This window comes from Sycon ciliatum, chromosome 2 (assembly GCF_964019385.1).
Source record: "Sycon ciliatum chromosome 2, ocSycCili1.1, whole genome shotgun sequence".
Lineage (NCBI taxonomy): Eukaryota > Metazoa > Porifera > Calcarea > Leucosolenida > Sycettidae > Sycon > Sycon ciliatum.
Window position 1 is genome coordinate 14,740,634 of NC_088644.1, and position 22,115 is coordinate 14,762,748.

The 22,115-nt window shown below is 50.0% G+C and overlaps 1 protein-coding gene across 1 annotated transcript; it reads right to left on the minus strand.

Moving 5' to 3' along the window:
- Positions 1-1,205: 1,205 nt before the first annotated feature.
- On the minus strand, positions 1,206-7,409 carry LOC135810398 (uncharacterized). Its single transcript, XM_065323891.1, has one exon. It carries the CDS (start codon positions 7,407-7,409, stop codon positions 1,206-1,208), a length of 6,204 nt encoding a protein of 2,067 aa, XP_065179963.1.
- Between the last annotated feature and the right edge of the window lie 14,706 nt (positions 7,410-22,115).

Below are 22,115 nucleotides of genomic sequence, written 5' to 3' on the forward strand. Positions count from 1 at the left end.
TATAGTTTTGAAATAGACTGTAAATACAAAACCATGCACTTCACACGAGCTGACTTGCACGCGTGGCCCTTTTCACGAAACCAGACAAAGGGATTGGTCTATTGTAACGCATGTACGAAGTCACTAGATTACACCTGCACCAGTGATGAAGGCGACAGCGCCAGACATCAACACGGTCACATCCTGATGGCGCTTGGGTCTTTCTCCCTCCCCCAGGGGACCAACCACGGTCAGTTTCTGGACCCTACCAGAAGTGAAAGAGATTGATAAATTTTGAAAGGATTGGGAGAACGTCAAATTTAAAGGATCAGTTGGGGAAGTGAAATGCCTGAAAAGAGAAAACAAAAAACAAAAAAACTTTTGAGTGAAAACGTGTCAGCGCCTTCTAGGTCACGGCTGGTTTTTTTCGCGAAATTTGGACATTAACCCTTTACCGGCTGTTCACACGAAGGAACACATTATCTTATCTTTTCACTCCAAATACAATTACACCTGAAAGAGCAGCCTAGCTAGCTACACAACGCGAACCAAGGAACTACTAAAACCGAAAACATTCCATGTCGGTACACAACCGAAGACAAAAGGCAAAGATGAAGTAATTTATGCCGCACTGTCAGCTGGCAAAACAGCAGAGGCGTAGCCACCGCACACGCGCTGTTGTACGGCACGAAAGCTAGCCATGATACTTTGCAATACAAAGGTATGACCATGCACAGCAACAAGCAACAACACACAGCTAAAAAGTAGATGCATGTAATACATGAACGGCCAGTTGGAAATAGTTATGACGCCACTTTGTAGATCGCCCCCATGAATAGAAAACCACAAGAGAGACAGGGAAGACTACAGCCTACAGTGTAGCTCAGGCCTTGATACATGAATCACTATTGCAGTATTGGCACAAGACAGAGAAAGGACTGCTCCAGCTATCAATAATAAAAGGAACCATTACTTCTAGTCTTAGTGATGCCATGCCAGAGAAATATTACGTACTACCGTCTGAACATCCTCCCCCTCGCAATATGCACCCAGATGTTGCATGATGCCTATCCTTCCAACTACCAGTACCAAGCTAAGAGAAAAGTGAATCGAAAGGGCAAGTTCAGTGGTAGGAAGCTACAAAAAAACAAAAAAAACAATGCATGAATCATTAATGGGGGTCGTCACGGAGCAGTACCTCCATTCTGGCATGTAGGGAGAGCCGTCTAACATTCCAGTGGACAGACTCGAGTGATGGATCTCTTCAGAGTCTTCCCGCCCACTTGCATGGCCACCACACGCACATGTCCGTCCGGACCAGGGAAAACTTCCGTGACTCTGCCGAGCGGCCAACGCCCACGCGGGGAGCTTGAATCCATCACCAGGACAACGTCGTCAACGGCCAGATCGCGTCGCTGGTGTCGCCACTTCATCCGCTGATTCAACCGTGGGACAAACTCTTTCAGCCAGCGATGCCAGAAATGGTCGATGAGCATTTGAACATATCTCCAACGTCTCTGCAGTTGACACCCCTTCTCGTCCGTTGTTGCAATAACCAGCTGGCCCTCGGCCATGCCATGAAGGAAATGGTTCGGAGTTAGCGGCCCTGGATCCTTCGGACTAGCCGATTGGTAGGTGATGAGCCTGGAGTTGACGAGGGACTCTGCTCCGCTGAGAGCGGTGACCAACTCCTCGTCCGTCACAGATGCGTCTCCAAGGATGGCGTGTAGAGCTCGTTTGGCGGCTCGAATCATTGCCTCGTGAACTCCCCCGAAATGAGGAGCTAATGGCGGGTTGAAACTCCATTTCACGCGTCTGCAGGCCATGGCTTTCCGGACGGTGGTATTGTTCAGTTGGCCAACAAGCTCACGTAGCTGGCGGTCGGCATTCACGAAGTTGCCTCCATTGTCCGACAGAACCTCCATTGGACAACCTCGTCGGTTGGCCATCCGGTTAAAGGCGTTCAGGAAAGAATTTGCATCCAATGCGTACGCCATCTCCAAATGGACCGCACGAGTCAGCAAACACGTGAAGAGGCACAGATAGCGTTTGTGGCGAGTCTTTCCTCTCCCCTGCACATTTTCGAACGGCCCTCCGTAGTCAACGGCTACCCTGCTGAAGGCTCTCAGTGGCTCACACAATCGCTTTGCTGGCAACGGGGCCATGATTTGCTCTCCCGCACGGGCTTTTAGTCGTCGACACACCATGCAGTCTTTCTCCCAGTCACGGATCTCCTCCCGTGCTGCTTCGACAAGATAGTGATCAGAGAGAGCTGCCAACGTTTCATTCGTCCCGCCATGATGACGTTGCTCATGGCAATCTTTGACAATAAGCCGGGTGGTCGGATGTTTCCGGGGGAGAAGAATCGGGAAGCGCACATCAAACGGCAACCAGTCAGCCAGCTTGGTGCGACCATCGCAGCGCAATAGTCCGTCGTCGTCCAGTCGAGGCGATAACCTCGCCAAACGTGACTTCAGCGGAAGTGGTTGACCATTCTTCACTAGCTTCAGATCCTCCGCGAATGCCTCGTGCTGTGCCTCTTTGATGATGGAAAGGCTGGCAGCGTCCATCTCCTCGCCGGTTAGCTCTCCGCTCAACTCCTCACCTCCACGGCAGTTGCTGATGAAGCGAATTGCCCAAGCCCGTACTCTGACTACGCGCGTCCAGTCTGAGAAGCGCCGAGAGCACAAGCTGGGTACTTTCTCGGACATAAATGACATCACCTCGGGCTGTGCAGCCTTGCGAGCTTCCGCTCGAGCAGCTGGGTCTTGGCCACCCACGATCTTGGCTGGCCATTCAGATTCTTCTTTCTGCAGGAAGGCCGGTCCTTGCCACCACAGCTCAGTTGCAACCAGTTGCTCTACCCCAGCTCCCCGTGACGCCAAGTCAGCTGGGTTGTCGCTGGAGGGAACGTACCGCCATTGACTGGGCGACGTAACAGTCTGGATGTGGCTGATGCGATTCGCCACAAACGGTTTGAAACGTCGGCTGTAGCTGCGAATCCAGAGCAGCACAGTTGCACTGTCGCTCCAGAAAATCACCTCTGACATGGCAATGGTCATGATCTGACTGAACTTCCGGGCCAGCTGAAGGCCAAGCACAGCCGCCAGCAATTCCAGCCGGGGGATACTTTGTGTTCTTGTCGGCGCCACTCTGCTCTTGGCTCCAGCGAGACGAACGTTTCCCTCAGAGCCACGCTGCACGGTGGAGCTGTAGACCACGGCACCATACGCCACACTCGACGCATCACAGAAAACATGCAGCGTCACTCCACTGGCCACGTCCGGGATGAGACATCTTGGTACTCGAACTAAACTGAGCTTCGCCAGGTCATTGAACCACTGGCGACCGCTGGTGTCGATGCCATCTGGAACCGGTTCATCCCAGTCAATACCAGCTACCCAACTCTCTTGCATGAGGATCTTGGCTTGGGTCACGAACGGTGCCAGAAACCCCAACGGGTCGAATACGGACGCGACTTTTGCTAGGAGGAATCGCTTGGTGATGCGTTGGTTGGTGAGGTCTGGCGGTTGAACGCTGAAGAAGAAGCAGTCTGCCTGACCGTCCCATGACACTCCTAGCGTCTTCACGGATGGTAGCTCTCCTTGGGATAAGTCCAGCTGGGTAGCGCGAGCCTCGGCTGGAATTACCCTCAGGAGCTCGGGCGAGTTGGACACCCACTTGCGCGGCGTCATCTTGGCCTCACCCCACAGATCCATTAGCTCCCGATGAAGAATCTGACCTTGTTCGACATCTTTGGTGCTGTCCATCGTGTCATCCATGTAGGTGGACGCGAGGATAGCTTCTGCTGCCAGGGGATGCGACGCCAAATGTTCCCGGGCTGTCTGCTGAGCAACGTACTGGGCGATGAATGGTGCAGCATTGACGCCAAAGACCAGGCGGTTGAACTCAAAGTGCCGTAAAGGCTTGGCTGGATCCAGGTCCCGCCACACGAATCTGAGGTACTTCCTGTCTGCTGGCGCAACCGACACCTGCAAATACATTTCGGTCACGTCACAGCCCACTGCTATAGGCTTTTGCCGAAACCTGGTCAACACATCGAACAACTCACGTTGGAGCTTCGGACCAGGGTAGATGGCGTCGTTGAGGCTGAGGCCATGACAGGATGCTGCAGCGTCAAAGACGATCCGCACCTTGGTTGTCGTCTTCTGCGGTCGGACGATGGGAAAGTGGGATAAGTACCAGCATACCTCTTGACCTAGCTCTTCCTTCGCGAGCTCCCGGATATAGCCGTTCCTCTGGTAGGCCTGGAAGACTTGGCCATAAGCCTGGGCAATGAATGGGTCTTTCAGGAGCTTGCGCTCGGTGTGGCCTAGACGTTTCGTAGCCGCACCCAAGTTGTTGCATAATTCTCTCTTGCGATTGTTCCACGGCAGAGACACCTGGTACCGACCGTCCACCTTCTTCAGCGAGTGTTTGACGATGTCTAGGGCTGTCTCTTCCTCCAGCGAGCGCGGGCCGGGCTCACTGAAGCTCTCCTCCGTGCCGCAGCTGTCAATTTGCCAGAACTGCTGTAGCGCAGTCTCTAAGCCGGTTGGTGTTGCTCTCTCCTCACTCTGAAACGCTTGGCTGTGGAACGTCCTTTGACTCGAGTGGGTTCCCGTCACTCTGCCAACACAGGTCCAACCCAGTGGAGTATGACGCGCCACTGGTTGACCAGGCGGGCCGACCACTTCCTGCTGTGACACAAGCAGCTCAGCATAGTCGCTCCCAATCAGCAGATCGACCCTGGCGGGCTCCGCCAGTCTTGCGAACGGAATCTCTCTCAGATGAGGATACTTGACTGCTTCCTTGACCCACTCTACCGGACGAAGATTCCCGGTGACCGAATCAGCCGTCAGCGCCGTCATAGATTGCCGAACACTGCCATCCATGCTGCCAATGGTGAAGCTTACTGGTCTGGTTGTGAATGAGGTCTGCTTGCCATTCAAGGTGTGGACTGTGAATGTCCTCAGCTCCCCGCTGACGCCGAGCTGGTTGGCAATGCTGCCGTTGAGGTAGCTCGTCGTGCTACCGTCGTCCAGCAACGCATTCACTTGCACTGACTTGTGGCCGTTCTCCAAGACGACTGAGACCGTTCGCAGAGCTATCTTGCTCGGGCCTTGGACCATCATGGTGGAATCACTCTTCGTGGACTCCGTCTCCCCCTCGGTGAACGACTGTGGGGTGCGCTGCTCTTGGTCTTTACCGGCGTATGGCGGCGTTACTAAACAGTCGATGGCGGGAGGCAATAACTGGTCCCCTGTCTCCTGACCTGAACCATTGTCTCCATAGTTGCAGAATTGTTCGGCAGGACTGAGCTGGGACTTGTCCGCCGTCATTCCTCCAGCTGCCGTGTTCCCCGATTTTTTCTTGTTTGACTGTGCGGCATCGGGGTTCCTGCTGTCCTCGTGTAGCAAGTCCCGGTGTAGCAAGTAGTGGTGATTGTTGTTGCAGCCGCTCACTGAGCAGGGTCTGGTTCGTGGACAGTGGTGACCTTGGTGATCGCCTCCAAGGCAGCGGTAGCACAGACCATGCTGTTTAGCCTGTCTCCAGCGACTGGCGACGGAAAGCTGCTGAAATGCTTTACACTGCCAGACACCGTGAGGTCCGCCACATTGCCGACATGAAGATCGTCCAGCCGCTGAGCCCGCAGGCCTTGACCACCCTGCATTCTGCGAAGCCTTTCCCCCGAAGTAGGATCGTTGAGGAGCATTTCGGGGTGCCGGAGGCTTGTCCTTCGCGCCAACTCCATCTAGTGCTTCGGACGCTCCAACGGCAAACTCCGCTTCCAACGTCACCCACTCCAGTAGTGCTTGAATTCCTGGCTGGCAGGGCTTCTGATGACACCATCGATTGAATTGGGTTAACATCCCAGCCGGCAACTTGGCCAGGAGCTTCCGGTACAACAGCCCATCACCCAGCTCATTGCCTTTTCCGGAGTCGAGGAGGTTGACCACGAGTACGTCGAGGAGATCTGCGAACTTCTGGAGATCTCCTGCTCGGCCGGAACGAATGATTGGGCAGGCCTCGACTTGCTCGTACTGCAGCGACAGCTGTCGTTGGTCGCCTCCAAACTTGCGGTCTAACCGCCTCATTGCGGTCTCATACGCAGACGGGGTGTATCCCAAGCTCTCGATGGAAGCCAAGGCATCTCCACTCAAATACTGCCGGAGGTGCAGCAGTTTCAAGTCTGCCCTTGCAGACGAGCTACCAACACACGCCATGAAAGCAGCCTTCCATGAGGCATACGCCTGCTTATCGCCGCCGAAGACTGGGATCTGTATAGCCTTCAGTTGCTTGAAAATTTCATCTGATGGCTGCTTGACAGGTGGAGGCTGAGACACAGCACGCTGGTGGCTGGCGGACACACCTGCTCCTGGCAATGCTGAAAAGGCACCAATGCCCATGGCCTGATGACTTGAGGCTACCTGTGGTGGCCCACTGGCCTGGGTGTACAGATAGTTGGCGGACTGATATGGCAGAGATGATGTAGGGTGTAGTCCTGACACAGGAGCCTGAGTACTACTGCCCTGCTGGCCTGGACTCTTCGCGACTTGAAGTTGAGGGGCCTTGGTCTCACTCACTCTAGTATATGCACTGGACACACATACAGCACTCCGTGTTGGCACAGCAGGCTGTAGTACAGGCAAGGCAGGGCTTCTTTCACGCTCTGACCTCCTACTCCCAGCTTCCATTGGTGGCCTTGTTCTAGCCCCAAGCTCTGCCTCTCTGTTACTACTGCGGGAGACACTTGTGGTCACAACCACTTCAGCACTGTCTTCTACTCTTGCCTGGTTCTCCTGAACCAGCGCCACGCCATCACCAGGCTCATCCCGATCCTGGGAGCCTTCACTTCTGCCCAGCGATATCACACTCAGTGGACTTCCTGGCTCTTCCACTGGTGCCTGGGCATACTGATGATACGCTGGCCTGTCTGGGTGGCTGTTCCGTGCAGCCGTCCACGCTGGCTGGTGTTCTAGGAACTCCTGATACAGCCTTGTGACCCCCTTCATCTCTTTCTCCGCTTCCTCCATCTCATCGGTCACTTTAGCCACTGCGAGCGCATCGTTCATGCCGCCAGCCCACTCGAGTACGTCCATGAACACACCGTTCAGGGCATCCTCGATCATTTCTAATTCGCCAAACAACGACCTCGCAGCTTCCTCTTCAACTCCGTCACGCAAGGCCACGATCACAGCTCTGCGACACCTGGTGAACTTTCTCTTGCGATTCGCTTTTTCAGCTTTCATTTTCACGAACATCAGTTCATTCGATCGCTGGTCACTTTGACCATGTTCGTCCTCTTCGACTTCCTCGTCCTCCTCGATCACGTCGCCTGCCCTCTCTGCCATGGCACCTAAAAAGAGCTCAGTTCTCTGACTGCTAGCCCTGATTGTGCTCTCACTCTCAGGCTCCGGCGACGACATGATCTGAATAATTTAAATTTCCGAAACTGAACTGCTCACTCAGGCGATAACCATCCTCTGCTACCAGAATGTTCACACGAAGGAACACGTTATCTTATCTTTTCACTCCAAATACAATTACACCTGAAAGAGCAGCCTAGCTAGCTACACAACGCGAACCAAGGAACTACTAAAACCGAAAACATTCCATGTCGGTACACAACCGAAGACAAAAGGCAAAGATGAAGTAATTTATGCCGCACTGTCAGCTGGCAAAACAGCAGAGGCGTAGCCACCGCACACGCGCTGTTGTACGGCACGAAAGCTAGCCATGATACTTTGCAATACAAAGGTATGACCATGCACAGCAACAAGCAACAACACACAGCTAAAAAGTAGATGCATGTAATACATGAACGGCCAGTTGGAAATAGTTATGACGCCACTTTGTAGATCGCCCCCATGAATAGAAAACCACAAGAGAGACAGGGAAGACTACAGCCTACAGTGTAGCTCAGGCCTTGATACATGAATCACTATTGCAGTATTGGCACAAGACAGAGAAAGGACTGCTCCAGCTATCAATAATAAAAGGAACCATTACTTCTAGTCTTAGTGATGCCATGCCAGAGAAATATTACGTACTACCGTCTGAACACCGGCAGCCCCATACTTGAATGCGTCGTAAACGACGCATTCGACATGCATACTAAAACCATGCCTGGTATGACAGGAAGCATCAGCCCACGGGGATTTCCCTTGGCCCTCACACAGCCTAGGTATGATCCTATCCGTAGCTGAAGAGATCTACGCGTGTCCCATTTTGATTCATTGAGAACTGCGCGATCGAAAACTTACGGAAATACACGCGCGCCGACAATGCCGTCTGCCTCCGTCAAAACGTCGTCAGGTGCATTTCCCCTTGCGCAGTGAGTTCTTTTCGTCCTCAGATGACTTCTCCGACAAGGACCTAGCAGACCTTCGCTCTGGGACCTACGACAGATAAACACTTCGTTCCAGCCGCCGATGCAAGCGAATTTCAAATTGCGGAGCGGAGCGCACATCAAGTAAATTCTCACGCAAATATCGGGAGCTCCAGCCGCTGAAGACGATGTCGTCGTGATGTACCTGGAAGAATCTGATGGTGCTTATGGTGGGGAAGCCATGGAGAGTGGTCCCCGTGTCGACAGTTTCCCTGAGACGAAATTTTAGGCCATCGACTTTCTACGTACCTGAGTGACGGCAGCGCAGCGCGACTTGCGCACGACCTTACGGAGCCATCGGACAGCGATTCTGGGGCGATGCTGATCTCAATTGTGAGCGAGGCACGGCCACTGAAGTCGGTGATGGCTATGGCGTTCGTTTCCGCTCTGAAGTCGACTGGTTTTGGCAGTATCATGTCAATGTCGGAATCTGACGATTTGCATTATGTACAATTTCCGTGTTTAGACGTATAGGTGCCAATTTAGCAGCGTATGTGTGTGGTATGTGAAAATAAATTTTTCCATGGTCAAGAAGTAGTACCAGACTTCCAAGAAAACATAACTTGCACATACAAAATGCGCCCTTGTTGTGAGTTATTGGCATCCTTCTCTATGGTATGGATTTCATATACAAAATGCACTTGCCGGTAAAGGGTTAAACAAGATGGCAGCCGGAAGTCTCGATTGGGCTGGATCGGCAAGAAAATTTGAATTTTTCAAATTCTCAGCAGGCGATTTCGCTGTGGTTTTCGCTTGATTTAGAAAGCTGCCAGGCCAGGATTACCCGGAAAACAGGCATTCCGTGTTCCTCTTGAAACTAGCTTTCCGCTGGTACCTCACATGCCCAACTTTCTCGCAGGAACAGTTTGTTCCGCGTTGCACAAGTCAAGCCTTCTTTCTCGCTCGTTGCTTGATTCATCGTTGACATGCCTGCCTCAAGAAGTCCTTTCAGGAGTTTTCCCAGTGTAGCTTTAAGTTTTCCCAGGTAGAGGACTATCTTCTGGCTATCTTCACCAAGTTTTATCACGTCCCGTGCACAAACTTCAGGTCCCGTGCGTGCGATGCTGAGCTACCTTTTCATGCGATTTAGGGGACAGATGGCATGGCGCTGGAGTCGCTGTTGAGTCCAGCAGGCCGAGGCCGAGGCCTGGTGGAAACTGCCCAGTAGACATGTGGGGTATTGCTGAGAAAGGCAGCAAGCACACAGATAGCCCCGAAATTGTGATGTAGATCCAATTGTGCGTTTGTTCGAGTGCATATCGGCAAATTTGAAAGTAGCACCCGTGATTCCGACGAGGAGAAGCTGAAAATCAGTGCGTGCGTCAATATCCAGACTACCAGGGATAGCTTGGAGAGGTTCGAAAAGGTCAGGATGCTGGTTGACCATGGCAGGAGTTCCTTTTACCTTCCTTCTCCCTCAAATTGTCTGGATATTGAGTATCTCGCTCGAGCGGTTTCAAATAATAAATTCTGGTTTGACTTGAGAAATCGTGGAACCACACGGAGAGTGACATGAGTTTCATCCCAAAACGCAAACTCTCATCGTATTCATGAGGTTTGTACCGTGTTGCGTAAATCGCACTAAACGACGCCATCTTGTAATGTCCGTGCGCGAACAGCCGTGTTCAGCCCGGTCCCATAGCTCAGTGGTTAGAGCATTGCTCATGACAAGCAAGGTCCCGGGTTCGAGTCCTGGTGGGTCTGGCGATATTTTCTCTTTTCAGGCAGTTCACTTCCCCAACTGATCCTTTGAATTTGAAGTTCTCCCAATCCATTCAAAAAATTTATTGGAACTTGACTTTCTTCATTTTTGCTGTTGCATGTTATGAGTGCACAATTTATCTTATTTATTGCCATTATTATCTCTCCTTTATTCACTTCTTTCGAAGGCGATAAGCCAGACCCACCGGGAAATATTTCCATGGGTGGGACAGCAAAAAGAAAGTGAAAAAACAAACAAAAATAAATAAATAAATAAAACCTAAAAACCAAAGGGACAAGAAATAGTTGAAGGAAGAGGAAGAAAGGAAAGAAACTCAATCCGAATTCCAACATCAAAACAATAATAAAGAATTTGCAGCGACAGGCAAAATACATCAACCAATGAAGGGAGTAACAAAGGAAATATCAGTCTTTATCAGTCGTTATTCAAGTCTCTTAGCTATTGAACATGCAAACGCAGCAGAGGTGCATCTACATGTTAAGGATAGTTCTTAGTATTTTAATCGAACCTTGTATAGCCTCCTGTTGTACAATAGCCAGGTCTCCTCCCTGCACAGTCCGGAGGCATTGAGGAGTCTCCCTCACCAAGCCTCCCAGGGCACCGACAACCACAGCGACCACGTCAACCTGGGTGAGGGACCAAATCCTCGAAATCTCCCGCTTCAAATCATAATATTTCGAGCGCTTTTCAGCCATTTTCTTATTGATGTTGTTCTCACCAGGAACGCTGATGTCTATAATGTAGGCGATGCGCTCCTTGTCATCAACAAGGAGCAGATCGGACCTGTTTGCTGACAGTTTCAGGTCAGTTGGGACCGAATACTCCCAATAGAGCCGATACCGATCACTTTTGACCAATGCCTTGAGCTGGTGGTCGAATCGTGAAGCACCAGTAGGTAGATCTCGTGCTCTACACATTTCGAAGTGCACATACTTTACTATCCGGTTATGACGTTCGATGTAACTGGTCCGAGCAAGAACTGGGCAGGCACTGACAATGTGGTCAATTGTTTCTAAGCTGCCCTTGCAAAGCCTGCAATTGGCATCAGTTCGAGCAATTGACTTCATTATGGCGTATTGGTAATTTTTCGTTTTGAGGGATTGGTCTTGTGCTGCCATAATCATGCCTTCAGTTGAAGGTTTCAGTGTCCTTGATTTCAACCACATGAAGGTAAGCTCCTTATCTAGGTGATTCTCCTCCAATCGGCTCCAATATCTCCCATGCAGCGGCATAGTGGAAAGTGTTTTGGATTTTCGCTCAGCGCACGCTTGTTTAATGGTATGCTTATTGGGTAAAGCTGGTCCAGCTGCTGGCAGATCCAAACTCGACAGGAACTTAGCGGCCTTTGCAGTTATTGAGTGGCTTTTTGTTGTAGGTTTTTGTTGATGATACTGATAAAGCAGGCTTATTCTGTCTATTGGGCTGGTACTCATGTAGCGGGCCAGGCCACACATGCTCCGGCCGTGCATATCCTCACAAGAGACCAAGCCCCGGCCTCCATCTCCCCTCTTCATGTAGAGCCTGTTGACTGAGGCTTTGGGGTGGTGAAATCCAGACGCAGTCAAGGCTGATCTTGTCGCTCGATCTGTGGTCTTGATTTCAGCCTCGGTCCAATTTACGATTCCATAACTATATGTCATAACCGGCAGAGCATACGTATTGATGGCCTTGACCATGTTTCGCGCATTCAATCCACTGTTAAGAAGCAAATACAATCTCTTTTTGTATTCTGCAGTGAGTTGCGTCTTGAGCTGCGGGTGAGGTATCATGGCTGCTTGCACTACTCCAAGGTACTTGTATGTTTCATTGAGTCGTAGCGACTCTGCAATGGTCTCATCGCCAACCTGGATAGAGCATCCTTCATCTGGTTTTCCTCTCCTGACGTGCAGCACGGCACACTTGGCCGGGTTGAGATTCATGCCGATGTCATCACCAACGCCACACACGGTAGACACGAGGGTAGTCACATCCTTTGTAGTTTTCCCGTAGAGTTTAATGTCGTCCATGTACCAAGAGTGATTGATAGTCAACTCGGCGTCTCTGCAGCTGACTCTGTATCCCAAAGGCAATCGGTTGAGCTCAAAACTGATTGGGTTTAGCGCCAGGCAAAACAGTAACGGGGATAATGTGTCACCTTGAAATATGCCTCTTCTTATAGAAATGTTGCCGGTAGTGACCCTGCATCTTCCCTGGTCGCATATGTGCATTGTCGTTCTCCAGTTCTGCATGCTACGGGCAATAGTTCTGACCAAAGACGGGTGGAATCGATACATCATCAAAGCATGTAGAATCCATTCATGCGACACTATCAAACGCCTTTTTGAAGTCCAGGTATGCCATGACCAAATTTCGCCCTTTCGTATGGGCATCCTCCAGAATCATCTTATCCACCATCAGGTGCTCCTTGCAACCAAGACCAGCTGCTGCACAACCGCGCTGCTCCGTTGCAAGTATTTCATGTTGATTGATGTGCTGCCACATAATCTTCGATATGGCGGCGGTAAAGAGCTTGTACTGTATCGGAAGACACGTAATTGGTCTATAATCTTTGGGCATTGCCGAAGGTGGAGAAGTCTTAGGAAGGAGAGTAGTAGCGCCAGACGTCAACCATCCCGGAATGTCACTGTCGCCATCTATCACTATGCTCCCACTATGCAATTTTTTGTCTTTGCCTGTGAGCTGTGATCATTGTAAAAAAAAAAAAAAAAAAATCACCTTCTGGAAGGCTCTCCGAAGGTAAGAGTGCAGGCTTGTCAGCCTCTTCCACCAGTACCCATGCAACTTGTCATGGCCCGGAGCCCTCCACAAGGCTAGTTTGCGTAGGCAGTCAGCCAGGATGTCCTGGGTGATAACTGCGCTACTCTGCACAGGGACGTGTTCTTCATAATATTCTGCTTGCCTTACATACCACTCACCAGCGGTGAACGGCGCAGGTGTAGACAGAATATCACTCCAGAATTCGGTGGCTTCACCCGCCTCTGGAAATTCAGGGCTCACAGCAACCATGCCAAAACCTCGATTACGTGGGAGGACATCTTGGATCTGATCACCATAGAAACGAACTCGCGTGACCGCTAAGCGCAGGCGTAGAACGCAGTCGCGCAAGGAGATTTTGACTTGCTTGGGCTTAGTTGCTGTGACAAGGACTGAGTCGTGAATGGTGAAGGAGATGGCCGGAGACTGTCTCACTATCTCTATTTCATTTCGGTAGTTCTTGTTTCCTTCCAAGTGGATTATTTCGCGAGCAGTGTTGGCCTTGTCGGCCGAAGGCTTCATTCAGACTGTCCGCACACGGAGTCCTGCGAAAAGTAGCCCCGAGCAGAATCCTGCAGTCGTTGACGAAAGAGTTCAACATCTACAGCCGGGCAGCTACGCCGCTGATGCACAGGCGCGGGTGACGGGAGAGGGAAAGGACTAGCATTCCTTGACGGCATGCATCAATGACTCACGTCGTGTTCTAGTTTTAGTTTCTCCGCCGTGAAGTCCTGTTGTGTAAACGTAAGTATACGGCTGGTCTGCGAAGAGCCGTGTAGCGCAGTGGTGACGATGTGGAGTTGTGAATTATTTGATTCGCCACTCCGTTTCGTTGCAAGAGAACAAGTCCAATGGCTTCGCCGTTGTGCGGGCCATGTATTTCTTCGGTCTGCCATAGCCTTGATAACTCCTGGAGGACACAGCGATGAAGCGCCAGGCGAGTAGCAAAAACATTTCAAAAAATTGCTTTGCTGCTGTTGTGTTGTTTTATTTCCGCATTCACAACAAGTGCAGCGCGCGCGGTTCTTCCTCGTGGCTGCACTGCAGATAGGGTTGCTTTTGAAATGTTCGTTTGTACCCGTCTCTGGCCCGATTTTGATGGCCAATAGCTTAAAATTTTCAGTAGGAAAATTAGAAGAACTTCTCCGAGCGACTTTTCAATTTTAGTACAGTAATCCAAATCAGAATTACGCCTGCACCAACTGATACTTTGGCTCCATATATATGCCAAACCGTATCGATTTTAACAAAAAACTCTCGGACAAATCCTTACAATGGGTATTGAGAGTATGTTCCTAGAGTTTCAGAGGCCTAGGGAAAAGCATTGGTACAAATGAACATTTTGAATGCACCCCACTTTCAAGTTTTCAGAGATATCTGCCTGATCACATGTACACGATTCTGGCATGCTGGCTGGCTCGTGTGACAGCGGCCTGTCCAAAATGGCGCCCACGCTTTTGTGTGATGCTGTGAGCCCTGAAATTGCGGCGTCTCCAATCGATTTGAAGCACCACTAACAGAGTGTGCAGGCTCCCGAAGCGTCCGGTAGAAAGTACGCTCATTCATTTGGAACATTTTGTTGGCTTTTTTGGCCTTTTCATTTTCTCGGTATCGACGCATTCTGGCTGCTAGCGCAAGAAGTCGATCTTTCTTTCCCTGTAGCTTCATTTCCAACTCGTCTGTGTTTCCGACTTCAACTTCATATCTCCTCCAGAAGTCATGATGTTTCTCCGATGGATATCGTAGCATGCTGGTGAGTCGGGAAACATCCGAGCGGAGTTGATCGATTTCCTTTGTCAATCGGATCTGCCACTGCGGCGGATGGTCCTTGTCACTTCCGTTTTGCTTGGCATTGCCAGTCGGATGATTCTGACTGCCTTGGATAGTCGATATGCAAACGCAAGCACCAGCATACACGAGGCAATTGATCTCATGGAGCGACGCCTCACCATCAGGAAATAGCCGGCGACACACAAGCTTGAGCTGAGAGTTGACCATGGCGGTAACACTGTATAATAATTTATTTTCTACATGCTTTTTTGTTGGATTAGGGAGGCATTGTCGCTGTGCCATGTCGGCCACGACCTCTGCACGATACCTCTTCTCCAACTCCTCCGTTACATCACTAATCTCCTCAGGCAGCAGCTCATCTTCCAGGTTGTACTGCTCAGCATCAGTGTTGGTGGCGTTTTCTACAGTCGGTAGATTGGGTTCAACACCACACGCCACATCATCACTGTCATCACTAGTAGATCTACTAGGTAACTCACATGTACACGTACCGTGGGGTGAACTGCTTCCACATGCACAAGCGCACACAGCCTGGCCACGCGGTGTCATGTCAGCAGCAGTAGTCGCACCAGCAGCAGCAGCAACTGTACTAGCTGCAGTAGCAATAGTAGTACTAGTACTAGCAGTAGCAGAAGCACCAGCACCACCGCAGCACCCCGCCAGGCCACGGTCGCCTAGCGCTCCAGTCGCCATGGCTTCCTCACATAGCGCATCCCGAGACGCCTCTGGACTGGTCTCCGTCCTTGCTGGTTCTTCTGCCGTGCACTGCTGACGAATGGCCTCGACATCGGCAGAGGAGAGTCGTCCGCTCTTCCGAATTTCTCGCAACTGGTTGGCCAAATTTACCTCGCTTACCTGTCTCTCCAGGCCCCTGCCACACCAAGCATCGTGCATCCGTCTCATGCACCCACGAGACTGGACACCTCCAGGCGTCGCAATTGCGTAGCACTCAGCCAACACTCTCACTTCCTCCTCCGACCAGCGCTTTCTCCGGGCCCCCTGGCCCCCATTTCCATCCATTATTGAAATAAGTATTACAATGAACAAAACGTTCAATTTTCTGAGCGGACGAGCCATTGAGCCACGCTAAGGAAGTTCTGCTCATCAGAGCTCAGAAAGTGCAACCGTTCACATCGTTAGGAAAATTATTATTATTATTATTCAACGCAATAAATAGAGTAAGCTGCGCACTCAGTACAAACACCATAAGCAAAACTTGTTTTCATGTAAATAAAGAAGCTTGTTCCTGAACGTTTTCGTCGCCATCTCATCAGAGGATTACTGCAAATCAACAAAAGCTCTTAACTCAATATATATACGCACAATGCAAGTAATAATTTAGACCCTAACTAGCGCGATAAAATGAGAGCTGAAAGAAACATTACACCATTCAACGATATCAGGTGACAACAGATGCGATAAATTCACCACTAGAAAGTTACCATGCAACCACAAACGAGAACTACTGATCTAAATTCACAAACAATTTCAACGTAAACAAATTCTTTTTCTGCCTACACAAAATCGGCTTGGTGGTAAAAATGTAAATAGACTCCAATACACGCAAATACCTTTGACTACGTGAACGAGACCAAACAGAAAAGCAATCATCAGCATAACTAGAACGACAATCACTATTCTGAACAAGATGGTTGGCGATAGAAGATTCATACACCCTAACAACGCTACTAGAACCAGTACATACTTTGGAATTACGTGACAATGAAACCGACCTGACATTCCTTGCCGCTACTGCCAATCCAGACGAGGCCGATGTAGATGTCCGTACCAAAGGCACGTCCGTTACTGGCACTGCCTGCTGCGATGATGCTCCCTTTGACGTTCCAATGAAAAATAGAGGAACAATTATGCAACTATTTTAAAGAGTTAGTATTGCTGAAGCAGATCACGCAGACTGAGTCGGATTCATTTAGTCCAATTGGTTCTGCGCGACCGCGCATGTATGGCTTACCCAAAATTCACAAGGTTGGTTGTCCAGTTCGTCCGATCTTGTCCATGTGTGGTTCGCCGCAGTACAAAGTGTCGAGGTGGATTTGTCGTTTGTTACAGCCTGTTCTCGACATGTACAGTACATATGTAGTCAAGGATAGTTTTGAGTTTGCCGACTTTTTGCATGATCACGAATTCCCGGAGACATTCTTTATGTGCTCGTTTGATGTTGTGAGTCTTTTCACGAACGTACCTTTGGATTTTACGATTGATATTTGCTGTGATGCTATGTACCGTGGTAATGTAGGTTCTCCTGTTACTATCGAAGAGACGTACTTTCGCCGTCTTATGAATATGGTTACGTCTGGCGTTGAATTTTCGTTTGAGAATGTTATGTATCGTCAGATAGATGGTGTCGCGATGGGTTCACCGTTGGGTCCAGTTCTTGCAAATATATTTGTGGGTTACTGCGAATCATTGGTCCCCAAATGTAAATGGCCTGCGGTGTATTGTCGTTTTGTTGACGATAGTTGGTCCTACTTTCAGTCTCGGAGCGACGCGCAGGAGTTTCTTGAATTATTGAATAAGCTGCACCCGTTACTGAAGTTTACGTGTGAGTTTGAATCGGCTAGTAAATTGTCCTTCTTGGACGTTCTTGTAGAGAAGTCTGGTATGGGTGGTGTAATTACATCAGTGTACCGGAAACCAACGTTCACCGGCTTGTACATTGTTTGGGACTCGTTTACTGCGAGGTCGTACAAAATTAATCTCGTTCGTAATCTAGTGGATCGTGCTCGTCGATTATGTTCGCCTTCAAAGTTGGATGAGGAGCTGGAGCGGCTACGCACTTTGTTTCGTTTAAATGGGTACCCGGAATATGTGATATCTAAATATGTCGTAGTTAGTACACTGGGTGGAGCGAAGGAAGTGTCCTCCGAGGCCACTCCGGTGTATCTTCGTTTGCCTTGGAAGGGTGAAGCTGTTTGCCGTACCATGCAACAACGAGTTAAGTCAGCTGCAGAATCGAACTTTCGTAATGTTAGTGTCCGGTTCGTCTACACAACAGCTCGTGCCTTCATGGTGAAGAAGGATGTCCTACCCACTCTTAAATTATCACATCTTATTTACAACTTCGAGTGCCGGCAATGTGAGAGCCGGTATGTGGGTAGGACCCTTCAGCACCTGGAGGCACGGATCCACCAGCATGTGCCTCTTCACGTTATGCCTGTTGAGGCACGGTCGTCAAGGCCTAGACGAGGTCGTCCCCCAAAGATTGGTACTGCGACTGGAGGTGCACCCTCGCTGGGGACGGAACCAACTGGGGTGTCGTTGTCTTCTTCGTCGGCATCGGCTTGTTCGTCATTGCCTTCGTCTTTACCGTCTCTTCCTTCTATCCCGTCATCATCGTTGGTATCTGCGGTTTCGTCTTCTTTGACTTCCTTTGTACCGTCATCCGGTGTGTCCACCTCCGGTGGCAAGAAGCGTGGCCGGCCACCGAAGAAACCACCGGATGGTTTGTCTGCGGGACCAGTGACTCGCTCTAGGGCGAGGTTAGCAGAGTCTTTATCGTCTCCGTCGTTGTCGTCATCGTCGTCGTCAGCGTCTTCCTCATCTCCCTCCTCCTCTTCATCAACATCAACAGCCATTGGAACGTCAAAGGGAGCATCATCGCAGCAGGCAGTGTCAGTAATGGACGTGCCTTTGGTACGGACATCTACATCGGCCTCGTCTGGATTGGCAGTAGCGGCAAGGAATGTCAGGTCGGTTTCATTGTCACGTAATTCCAAAGTATGTACTGGTTCTAGTAGCGTTGTTAGGGTGTATGAATCTTCTATCGCCAACCATCTTGTTAAGAATAGTGATTGTCGTTCTAGTTATGCTGATGATTGCTTTTCTGTTTGGTCTCGTTCACGTAGTCAAAGGTATTCGCGTGTATTGGAGTCTATTTACATTTTTACCACCAAGCCGATTTTGTGTAGGCAGAAAAAGAATTTGTTTACGTTGAAATTGTTTGTGAATTTAGATCAGTAGTTCTCGTTTGTGGTTGCATGGTAACTTTCTAGTGGTGAATTTATCGCATCTGTTGTCACCTGATATCGTTGAATGGTGTAATGTTTCTTTCAGCTCTCATTTTATCGCGCTAGTTAGGGTCTAAATTATTACTTGCATTGTGCGTATATATATATTGAGTTAAGAGCTTTTGTTGATTTGCCAGTAATCCTCTGATGAGATGGCGACGAAAACGTTTAGGAACAAGCTTCTTTATTTACATGAAAACAAGTTTTGCTTATGGTGTTTGTACTGAGTGCGCAGCTTACTCTATTTATTGCGTTGATTACATTTTTATCTCCACGGAAGCTTTTTAATTATTATTATTATTATTATTATTAAGAGCATATCCTTGAATATTATAGTGGTACGAAATAAATCACGGCAGTCTCCAACCTGACGTGTCCATTGTTTGTTTGTGGATGCTAAAGTGAATGGTACGCTGTGCTGGTGTGCGTGTGAGAGAGCATTGGTACCCTGTGTATCAGGGCCTGCTGGAGAGCCGGGTCAGCCGGATCACGCGCCCGACTCGCGGACCCCATCTGTTGAAAATCTAGCGCAACCATACACACTACAGTCTACAAGTGACAGAAACTCGGCTAGGGTCAACTGGGGTCAACTGGTTCGAGCGCGATCTGGCCAGCGGCGAGCAGGAAGTCAGGACATTCAAAGTCGATGGGGCAGGCAGTCAAAAGCGTAACTTTGGCTATAGCTTTTGACACAGTTGCAAGTTTTCAGCCTACTGGTGATTTGGACGATGGAGCCCGCAGCGAAGAGAAAAAGAACTCACGCTTTCCAAGACTCTTGGAAGAAAGGTCGACCCTGGATGGACTAAGATCATGCCAGTCTATCCATGTCATGCGCTTTGTGTGCAAGACGCATTTCCAAAGGAAGACGAGCGGCGGTGGATTTGGTCGTTCGTCCTGCTACTAGCACTAATTAGAAAACAGAATTCCTTTTTTTCAAATTGTTAAATCAGAATCCAATGGAACTGCTTTGCATTCTTCTTTCTCTCGCATCCATAACTATGTTACTAGTACATACACAAATAGGAGATCCCCCAGATAGGCGTTAGCCTTTGGGTAATCCTGAAATAGAGAAAGATTATATGATTCACGTAATGTCGTTTACCTTCTACGTTTGCGGACTTTGATAGTTCGCCTTGTTCTCTAAAATGTCAGATTTCCGGTGATAAATCCACCTTTCTGTTTTGCTGCGTTTTGAGCAGGCTTTTTGGTTGTTTTTCTGCCGGATGATCTGACCCGGCTTGACCCGGCTGGCCTGCATGCGCTAAGTACACTCTGACCGGGCTGTGTTGAATGTCTAGAGCAGGCCCTGGTGTATGTGTGTGTGTGTGTGGGGGGGGGGGGTCTGCATGTGTGTGTGTGTGTGTGGGAAGAGGGGGGGGGGGGTGTCTCCATGTGTGTATGTGGGGGTCTCTGTGTGGGTGGGTGGGGTGGGGGTCTCTTTGTGTGTTGGGTGTGTGTGTGGGGGGGGGGGGGTCTGTGTGTGTGTGGTGGTGGTGGGGGGAGGGGGGATCTTTGTGTATGTGTATGTGTGTGTGGGGGGGGGGGGGGTATTGTTTGTGTGTGTTGGGGGGGGGGGGGTCTCTGTGTGCATCAAGTGCCCAAGAAGGCGTGCGGGTGCACCTGGATCATCTCTAGTCTGCTTGCATGTTTGCGGATTCTGGGCTAATACATGGTTACTTGGTGTACTTCGTTGCCAAGCCTTGGTGCCGGGGATAGGAGTAGCAGGGTGAATGAGGGGACGGCAAGAGTGATAATAGTCCATCACTTACGTTGACACTCGGGTACAGGCTGAGACCATGTCTTGTTTGCCATACACGTTGCTGTCAGAGTACCAGTTGGATGATCCACCATGGAATATCCTGTATTACATTCATAAGTTACTGTATCCTGGTATCTCACACCTGTATGTCTGGATTTACCATTGGTAAGTGAATCTGGTTGTGGACAGCTGATACCTGTTATACATTCAATACCACGTACACATCATGTTACTCAGAAGCACCCCAAAAGGATCTGCACCACTTTACTGTCAGGTTAAAACTTAAACAAGCCCACATGACATGTGGCCTGACACAGGTTTACGGACAATCGTAGTTTAGGTACCTCCTCCCGAACGTTCTACAACCTTTTCCAAGCTGGCCTGCATGCACCCTCGTACTTACCTTTTGTCACCTTTTGTTCCGTGGGAGTGGGTAGCTACTTGCGCACCCATATTTGCCATAGCTAACCCAGACCCTTTCACTTGCCGCCCTCGCTCGCTCGATCTCTCTCTCTCTCTCTCTCTCTCTCTCTCTCTCTCTCTCTCTCTCTCTCTCTTTTTTATATATTTTTCATTTAATTTTTTTTTACGAAAGTCCACTATATTCCCGAATATGTGTGAGAAGTGGTGGCGGGGCCAGTCTGCTCTGCCGACCTCAAAGGTCTCGGCGTCTACGCAGACAAAGCGCGCCATAATGCAGTAAAACAATGAGGAGGGGAGGAAGGAGGGAAATGAATAATAGTGAGAAACGAGGACAATGGGTAGATGGTCGTGAGAGAAGCAAAGTGAAAGATAACATCACATTTTGGTAAGGGGGGGGGATGCTAGAGAGGCGCCGGTCTAAACCGTTTCCTTCTCTTCAGGAACAGTCACTCCATTGAAGAGCACTGGTGGGAACTCCGGGGGAGGCTTGCGGTTGTCGATGATGAGGGCCTGAGATTTGGATGGCTCGAAGGTGACCTTCCACTTGGAACCCCAGTGGGAGACGGCGTCCACTGCTTCCTGGAGTTGTGCTGCGGAGTCGGATATGCTGGCGGTGGCAGAGATGCACTGATACAGTGTCGTGTCATCTGCATGGGTGGCAAGCTCAGCACCAGCAGGCAAGGTGTCCTCGCAGTCATTTACGTACAGGAGGAATAACGTAGGTCCAAGAATGCTACCTGGCGGTACCCCTGCTTGGATATGGTGCAGGGAGGACTCTTGGCCGCCCACAACAGCCTGCAGGCGCCGGTTGTGCAGGTAGCTTTCCAGCAATGGCTCTGCTTGGAGCCGTTAGATGGCTCGCAGCTGAGCCAGCAAATGACTCCGCTTGGAGCAGGCGAATGACTCCGCATGTAGCCGGCAAATGACTCCGCATGGAGCCGGCGAATGACTCCGCATGGAGCCGGCAAATGACTCCGCATGGAGCCGGCAAATGACTCCGCATGGAGCCGGCGAATGACTCCGCATGGAGCCGGCAAATGACACCGCATGGAGCCGGCGAATGACTCCGCATGGAGCCGCCAATGCCTCCGCATGGAGCCGCCGATGACTCTGAGTAGAGCCGCCAAATGCTAAATATATTGAGATGCATAACCAGTTGAGAGCATATATTCCATAAATCGGCACTCCCAGAGCGGATCACAAGTGCAGCTACCTGTGAAATTTGTAAGCAGTGCAAGCTAGGTAACGATTGACTAACAGAGCTCG

Coding starts and splice junctions, on each gene's coding strand:
- LOC135810398 (XM_065323891.1), bottom strand. CDS start 7,409: ATGTCGTCGCCGGAGCCTGAGAGTGAGAGCACAATCAGGGCTAGCAGT.